This window comes from Uloborus diversus, chromosome 2 (genome assembly GCF_026930045.1).
Source record: "Uloborus diversus isolate 005 chromosome 2, Udiv.v.3.1, whole genome shotgun sequence".
NCBI classification, from domain to species: Eukaryota; Metazoa; Arthropoda; class Arachnida; order Araneae; family Uloboridae; genus Uloborus; species Uloborus diversus.
This window is the reverse complement of record NC_072732.1, coordinates 152,107,180-152,116,267: the sequence shown is the minus strand read 5'-3', so window position 1 is coordinate 152,116,267 and position 9,088 is coordinate 152,107,180. Positions and strand designations below refer to the sequence as shown.

Below are 9,088 nucleotides of genomic sequence, written 5' to 3'. Positions count from 1 at the left end.
CAAAAACATCTAAGAAATGAGTTAAACTCATGTTATTAGAAAAAGTGCATTTTGATTCACGTTTTTATCATTTTTGTAAATATAAAAAATAAAATCACATTTGATTTGAAAGAAATGAAAAAGAAATTAGCTAAATATATTTGTACCATTTCTATTTGAATTTCCCAATCAAAATTCTTTAAGTTAATACTATCGATCTGACACTGAAAGCGCAGAATCGGTCTCATTCTAATTATTCACAATTGTTGACATACTGCTATTTAGATTGCTACTAACCCAGTGCTCCAATTAAAAATAAAACTAATTGTCGCTACCATGAAAGCAGAAAATCTTTTGTTCGTGACCACCATACAGTTGCCAGCTGTGAGCTACATACCTGGTGCCACCTCAAAAACGAAAATAGACGGCATAATAATTATCTCCTTGTAGCAGTCTGGATTAAGCTCCATTTCAACGATTCCAGCTTGCAAGTAACGCTATACCAGCGTGGACTTCGAAGCACGTCTTTTAGGCCTATTTGGCTTCGAAGGTGCCAAAAATAGAACAGGGGACCAGGACAATGCGGTAGTCTTCCATCCCTATATGGGATCCTACTAGCGAACGTGTGCTGGAAGACTTTGGAAATGGCGAGGCTGAAGAGCAATTCGAAAAGAAAATTAAAAATAAAAAAAGACTGCTTGGGAAAGGAAACAGAGGATTAAAAAAAGAAAAAAAGGTCCGCTCCGCCCAGCAAATAATGCTTGTTTAGGATCACGTGACTCGTTAGGTACAAATTAGAATTCTCTCCAGTAGGTCTTCCCACTGTGAGTTAGGATCCCAGCGTCTTCAGATCTTTTGCTTTTGCTGCTCCCACGGTAGGTGAACAAGACACATCTTGCTGGATTAATACTTTGCTCTATTGGATTATTTCTTGTGATCTGGTGTTTGCTGCTGTGATACGGTATTCGTATTATGATTATCAACGTTTTATTTATTTGTTTTATTATTTATTTATTTTTTTAATCAAAAAAGTATGAGAAGGATAGTTTTAGAAAAATATATGTGTAGTAGGTTTCAAACAGAAACATAGGTTTCTGGTTTTTCATTCGTTTGGTTAGGGTCCGAAAGATTTCGGCGACTTAAAAAAAAATACCTTGGCTACTAAATCTTTTAGAACAAAAATATTTCTGAAGCCGAGTTTCATTGAATTTTCCTGTAAGCTCTGAGAAATATTTTGTTTGTCCCCTAAATTATTTCTTCGCACTTAGGATTTAAAATATTTTTCGGTCTCTGCAGATAGTAATATGTTTGATGCAGTTGAGTAGGTTCTTGTTTGCAGCCGTAAAACAAGCCTTTTTATAACTTATTTAATTTTTGGAAATTGCGTTAACAAATACGTTAGGCTTCTTTTCTTCTTTTCTAATTTAAAAAATAGTTATTTTCGTGTGAAAAACATCTATCAAGAAAAGGCTAAAATTGAATTTTTAATTTGAATTCATGTCTCTTTGAGCAAAATAAATGCTTTGTACTAATCTCGAAAGTGTTTGTCTAATAAACAAAATAAAGAAAGGAAAAAGTTTATTAAATATTAATGAACAGTTTTGAAATATTTTCCTCACTTTGAAATAAATTTCAAAATAATATGCAACACACTATATTTTTCATTTTAGAATTTAATTTTTTTTCACTTCATTTCAAAGGAAATTAATATTGTAAACGCAGCCAAATAAGTTAGCTAAATTGTTATTGTCTAACTTGCTAAAAAGTATTTAGTAAGCAAACAACTAACTTTTAAAAATAAATACCTATATGTAGATTACTAAATATTCTACGAAAAGATAGAATAAATTTATGAATTACTTCGAATATTTACATATTTTAATTAGAAAAAGAATTTTTTTAATGCCTAACTGTTAAAAGCTTGACTTTTCTAAGTGCAGTTTGTAAAATTATAAGTTATTTGTTTTCTGCTTTCAATATTCATTGAAAATAGTAGAAGAGTAATTTCAAAAAAGCATTGTTTCTTCCCAAGATTGCTGGTTTTTGAAGAAACAGTAATCCCATTTTCTCTCTCTCTCTCTTCCACAGAGAAAGAGAAAGAGTTTTAACGGAATCGACATAAAGAAATATTTTGATTTTAACGTTTCAAAGAATTGCTTCTCTCCCATTTTTTTTAAATAAAAATTGTTTTAACGGTTTGTTGAGAGTATTTGCATTACTTCAAATGTATTTAAATTGCTTTTGTTCATTTTGAAATGTTTTATGTTTTTTGAATGGCGAACTTTTATGTTAGTTATATTTATCATATAATTTAAAAGGTTACCAATTTTAACTCTATTGAAAATGTGTTCCGTTTTGCTTTATCTGTCGCTATACTGTAAGATATCGTCATTTTAATTTCAAACTAGCTACAAAAGTCAGAAAGAAAAAGCAATTTTTGATTGATTTATTTTGTTGATACTACCAAAATTAATGACTAAATATTTACGCGGTTAACCAGACTAACTTAAATCTCTTTTTTAACTCCCTGACATTAAGTAGAAATTTTTAAGGCACGAATAAAATATCTGAAAATCAGTATTTATGCATATAAAGCTTTTGACCCTCAGGTGCCGAAAAGCGACTACTTGGCCAATATAAATGAATGCACTCTCGAAAATGCAATCCACATTCGAGCACATTGTTATGGAGTCTTTAAGACAATAAATAAATAAATAAATAAAAATAATAATAATAAAATAACAAACTTTAGTAGCGGTTTTAATTCAGAAATAATTTACAGCTGGTTAAAATTGTCAGCTGTTCAAATTTTTTTTAAAAAATGAATGTATCTAAAATAAATTTTTTCCATTGTCTAAAAAGTAGCACTTTGAGGAAAAAAAAATATTTATGTCCGCAAAATTATAAATGTTTTATCCAACTAAATTTTAAAGACAAGAGCTTTGTTTCAAGTGAAAATAGAATATCCAATTTTTATTTGAAATAAAATGTGTTTAAAATCCCGTCAGTTTCGAACATAATAGTTACTAAATATAAACTAATACTGTAGTTCAATAGTAAATGGCACGGATTGTATTTTGATAAATATGTTGCTTATCAATATAAAATTTTTGTTTGAATTATACTTTACATGAAAAACGTTGAACGGCATTAAAACAAATTTCTAAACAGGAGGGGGGGAAAGATTGAAGTAAAGTTATTCTTCTAGTTTTGTCATTAGTCATTATAAAGAAAAAAAATTCAATGTTTTACGTTTCAAAACTTGAATTGAATCTAATAAATCGAACAACTATATTCTATAAAGTACTTTTAAATCAGTTTACAATTCACGACGTAATTTTGAAACAATGATTTAAGTATTACATTTTTCAAATATTTAAAACTTATACTCGTCAAACTACACTAAAATAGGCAGATACATTTTTGCTGTTGCTTTGACACACTCTAAAAGTCAAATTAAGTAGAGTAATTTGTGTAGGAAAAAATGTGCAACATGTGATAATTTTTAAATCAATGCAAAAGACTTAGAAGCAATCGTTTCAAAAAAAAATTTTTTTTTTCTTTTTTAACTATTCAGTATTAGCACGATTTAAACGGGAGTTCAAGAAAATCTTTCAAAATCAAAATACAGAAGCTTTCTCTTATAGACCATTATGCGACATAATGTGTCAACTAAGTTCAAAATTTAATCCTTAAATTATCAAATTCAAATAATTTATAAATTATATTTTTTGCACATTATTGAAACATTAGAATCTTAGTATTAAGCAAAAAAAAAAAGCATTGTTTACGTTTTTTTTTCTTCTGAAAACAAAGTTAGCTCTTATAGTCATTGCAAAGCTAATGTTCCTCAAAGAAATAAATGCATAACTCGATGCACTTAAGCAGTGGCGCCCCGAACTTAATTTTTTGGAGGTATGAAATTCTCAATTTGCCGAATAGGACTCTAAATGTTGCCGAACGATGATAATTTCGCCGAATCGTCAGACAAAATTTGCCAAATAAAGACATTTTTGGGAGGTCAGAGTGACCTCCCATCGGGGCGCCCCTGCACTTAAGTATTTTCTCTTAAGTGCAGACTCGAACGGAGAGCTAAGCTTATGAAAACTTTCCTTGACATGAAAATGATAGAATTTTGAATTGAATGTCATTAGATTGATGTTCCCCCGTTTCCTTGTTGCAGCTTGATCCACATCAACCATGTGCGACGACGATATTGCCGCTCTCGTAGTAGACAATGGCTCCGGCATGTGCAAGGCCGGTTTCGCCGGTGATGACGCCCCAAGGGCCGTCTTCCCCTCCATCGTCGGACGCCCCAGGCACCAGGTAAGTTCACGGCTTTCAATAATCGTCACTTTCACCTTTGTTCATTAAAGTTCGTGCAGTTGAGATTGGATGAAGTCTTGAAGAGCAATTTTGATAAACCACTTGACTTTTTGCGACTGCCCCACCCATATTTTAACAGTGCTTAGTATCTACTGAAACCCAGTGGCTTAGTGGTAGCGCTTCCACGCCACAGCCCCGGGTTCAATTCCCCGGTTGGGGGCGGTTGACTCAGCTTTTCACTCCTTCAATGAGTCGATAAAATGAATACCAAGCATTATTTTTTTTTTAAGTCAGGAGGTAATCAACCCCCCACTGCCCCCTAAATTTCAGGCAAAGTTAACAGACAAAGTGACTTCAACAGAAAAATCAAACTCTCGTAAGAAGGTCAGCGTCCCTCGAAGAATTAAACTAACTGAAAGTTATCCTGCTACTTAGGGTAATTGTGAGAAACGAGATATGATAAAATATTTTAATAAAAGTAATGCAACTTTGAACCAGAAAAAAAAAAAAAAACGAATGTCTACATGTTTTAAGTGTCCATTTTTATTATATAGCATCACAAGATTTCTATCATATACTCTATATGTACAATGCTTGGATTTTATCCTTTACAAAATCTAAGACTCACCCATGGTATGAAAATAAAATCTAAATTTCAAACTTACTGAAGACGATTAATAACTACTTGCCATACCATAGATTAATTGAAGCAGCAGACGGCGGTTGAGAAAAAGAACCAGAATTTAAAAAATAAAAATAAAAATATAATAATAATTATAACTCTTTTTATCACAGCTAAAGAAGTTGTTCTTTAAGTTAAAAATCACTATAATTAACTGAATATATAAAAAACAGGTAATTTTTCTCAACTTAATTATTAAAAATGTGTTAAAGCAGACCACAACAGTTCTAGATTCATTATCTTAAAAAGATGTGTCTTGCACTCGTGCTTGACCTTCGCAAAAGTTCTGAGCATGCGACATTTCTCTCTGACAGGGTGTGATGGTGGGCATGGGTCAAAAGGACAGCTACGTGGGTGATGAAGCTCAAAGCAAGAGAGGTATCCTCTCCCTCAAGTACCCCATCGAACACGGCATCGTCACAAACTGGGATGACATGGAGAAGATCTGGCATCACACCTTCTACAATGAGCTCCGAGTCGCCCCCGAGGAGCACCCTGTCTTGCTCACTGAGGCTCCACTCAACCCAAAAGCCAACAGGTAACTTGTAGTGGTTGCATTCTCACTCCTTGCAAACTTGCAACATACGTAGAAAATTCGATTTAATTATTGGAGTAGTAACATTAAACATCCTTAAATATTTGACTTATCTAGAAGCGATGTCTATTTTGAATTAAAAAAAAAGTAGAGAGGACTCTGTGGAAGTTCGCACAGCATGAAGAAAGATTTTGTGTGCATTTCACTGTATAAACATGTAACATTGTTTTCACGTCACTCAGTAAAAAAAAAAAAAAAGTAAATGCAATAAAAATTTTAAAAATTAAAAACTACGTGAGAAAAAGAAACTGATATTTGAAAAGTTGCAAAATAAATATGTTTATCAGAGTCAAAATAGAAGCACTATTTTTCTTAGTTGGCCGAGACAGTATTTTTTTCCCCTTATTTATTCCCTCACTTGAAACGAGCATTATGTTTTTCGTCAGTGCAGTAGCATTCGAAATCTTAAAAACTACATAACTATTTGCTGATTAAAGTAACGACTTCGAGAGATGGATTTTAGAAAAATATTGAATCCTAGGACATTATACGATAAATGCGAAAATTTAGCATTGATAGTTAAAAAATATGACGCAGTTTGAAGATTGAAGCCAGATCTAGTGAAATAAAAAAAAAACTATAAAAATTAGTACAGAAGCATATAATTAAAAAAAAAAGCATTTAAGTCTGGGGAAAAAACGCAAAATTATTTTTGTGATAAAATTTTAGAGATTGATTTTTTTTTTCAATTATTCTGAACTTTCAATAAAATGCTTATTGTAAAAAAAGATGGATATTCGTCAGTGTGTCTCAGCACTTAAATGTGTCCAATGCATAATAAATATTCCAAAAATAAATATTTCCGAAAACATGAAGATTGGTTTTAACGAATCCGCTCTAATCCATTCATAGGGAAAAGATGACCCAAATCATGTTTGAGACCTTCAACAGTCCTGCCATGTACGTCGCCATCCAGGCCGTACTCTCCCTGTACGCTTCCGGCCGTACCACCGGTATTGTACTTGACTCTGGTGATGGTGTTTCCCACACTGTACCCATCTATGAAGGTTATGCTCTTCCTCACGCCATTTTGCGATTGGACTTGGCTGGACGAGATCTCACCGACTACCTCATGAAGATCCTCACTGAGAGGGGATATTCTTTCGTCACCACAGGTAAGACTACCACAGAATATATTCAAGTCAGAAAAATCTTCTGATTCTTTGATGGCGCTATTCACCAAAAGGTTCGAACCTCAGTCAACGCCCGAACCACCGTTTGAAACCATCTTCAACTAGAAGGCTTCGACCAGCGCTTCATCAGCTGCGTTGACTAAAACTCGAATACGACCTCCCCCCTCCCCCCCCCCCCCCAATATTGCCATATTATGCAGTCGAATTGAAATTCAGTCAGAGACCGGTACCATCTGTTGAAGTCTTCTTCAACCAATCAGAAGACTTCAATCGGCGATTCGGGCGTCTGACTTTCAACGCGACTAGTGGCATAGACGTTCATTTGTTGGATGATTTAGTTGCAGAAATCTTTTTTTCCCTCACATAGTTATTCACTTTGTTATGATTAACTTTAAACCTTTATTAAGGTAGAAACACTAAATCGGGCATTACAGCGTGATACTGTCGTGCTAAGTACAAAAGTCGTATCTGCCCTTTTCCTTTTTTTTTTTTTTAATAGCCAAACTGAGCTATTATCACCGGTGGTTCTTAGTAATTCATTTTACATTAATCCAAAGTTTTATGGTTATAATGCAAATGGAACATTTAAAAATAAAGTTAAAAATCCAATTTGTCAACAAGCAAAAGCATGCGACGGGGTAAAACTTCAATCATTCGCTTTTTCAGATTGTGCTCATTTTCAGTTAATCTTGCATTTAGCAAGGCACAAACATAAAAATTAAGTTGCAGCAGCAAGTTTCAAGCTTGAGGTAGCGAGAATACCTCAATGTAAAAGATTTAAACTTGCGGACAAAAATGCACTTAGCAGTTAAGTTATTACTTCATAAGTTCAACGTAAAACATTTTAGTCCCAGCTGCGTTAATATTTTGTTATCAACAGAACTAAAACGCGCTTTCTGGGGGTCGGGGTCATAAGAATCCCTCAATGCAAAAAGTCATACCTGTGGATGAAAATGAGCCTTGTAACATTGTTATTACTTCACTCATTTACCACAAACAAAAACCAATCGCTGTATTTCAGGCTTGAGGTTACAAAAGTCTATCAGTACAAAAGATCACAGCATATGGGGGGGGGGGGGGGACGCGTAGTAACGTTGCCATTATATTATTGGCTTCTCGCAAACATTTTTTTCGTTAATCGTTACTGTGTACTCTTTTATTAACAATATAACTGAAACGCCTGTTTCAAGTTCGGGGTTACAAGAGTCTCTCAATGTAAACGATCTAAACATGTGGGTTAAAATGCGCTTAGTAACGTTTTATGATTTTATTCACTTACCGCAAGCATTTCATTCAAAATCCTGCATTATTTTATTACCAGCTGACTAAAATACGTATTTTGAGGTTAACGGTTACAAGAGTCTCTTAGTACAAAAGGTCTAAACATGTGGGCGCTTTGCAGCGTTGTTATTAGTTCTGCAAATACTTTATTCCTAATTCCATCTCTTGTTTTTACCACTAACAGCTGAGCGAGAAATCGTTCGCGACATCAAGGAAAAGCTCTGCTACGTGGCCCTGGACTTCGAGCAGGAGATGGCCACCGCCGCTTCCTCCTCCACCGTCGAGAAGTCCTACGAGTTGCCCGACGGACAGGTCATCACCATCGGAAACGAGCGCTTCCGTACCCCAGAAGCCCTCTTCCAACCCTCTTTCCTCGGAATGGAATCCAACGGCATCCATGAGACTACCTACAACTCCATCATGAAGTGCGACGTCGACATCCGCAAGGACCTCTACGCCAACAGCGTCCTCTCCGGAGGTACCACCATGTACCCCGGTATCGCCGACAGGATGCAGAAGGAGATCACCGCCCTCGCACCCTCCACCATGAAGATCAAGATCATCGCACCCCCCGAGAGGAAGTACTCCGTATGGATCGGAGGATCCATCCTCGCCTCCCTCTCCACCTTCCAGCAGATGTGGATCTCCAAGCAGGAGTACGACGAGGCCGGTCCCAGCATTGTCCACCGCAAGTGCTTCTAAGCACGACGCTCTTCGTCACCAGAGACATTTGGATTATATTTAATCTCGGTTGCCGCCGCTCTTTTCCAACTTGCTGTAAGATAAGGCTGATGCTTAACTCACAGATTGTGGTATACTGGTGTAATTCCTATCACAATTAAAGTCAATGTAATATTTTTCCGAATGTCTTTCATTCAAAAGCGTCTAAGCGATTTTATTTATTTTTTTTAATTTTTAGTTGAATCGTTTTCAATCATCAGTCAAGCGACAAAATTGCTAATTTTAGGAAAACATCAAAATCACCATATTAAATTATTCCATAATGATTACAACATTGTTTATTGTAATAAATATACCTAAATATGGATCCCTTTTAGTTTAAAACATTGTAATCCACATAGAAAAAATTTA

At 34.7% G+C, this 9,088-nt stretch overlaps 1 protein-coding gene across 1 annotated transcript; it reads left to right on the top strand.

The window, feature by feature from the left end:
• The first annotated feature begins 696 nt into the window (after positions 1-696).
• On the top strand, positions 697-8,855 carry LOC129216086 (actin, cytoplasmic A3a-like). Its single transcript, XM_054850235.1, has 5 exons — positions 697-854; positions 4,163-4,305; positions 5,302-5,525; positions 6,435-6,697; positions 8,181-8,855. The coding sequence occupies exons 2-5, from the start codon at positions 4,180-4,182 to the stop codon at positions 8,696-8,698; spliced, it is 1,131 nt and encodes a 376-aa protein (XP_054706210.1). The 5' UTR covers positions 697-854; positions 4,163-4,179; the 3' UTR covers positions 8,699-8,855.
• The last annotated feature ends 233 nt before the right edge of the window (positions 8,856-9,088 follow it).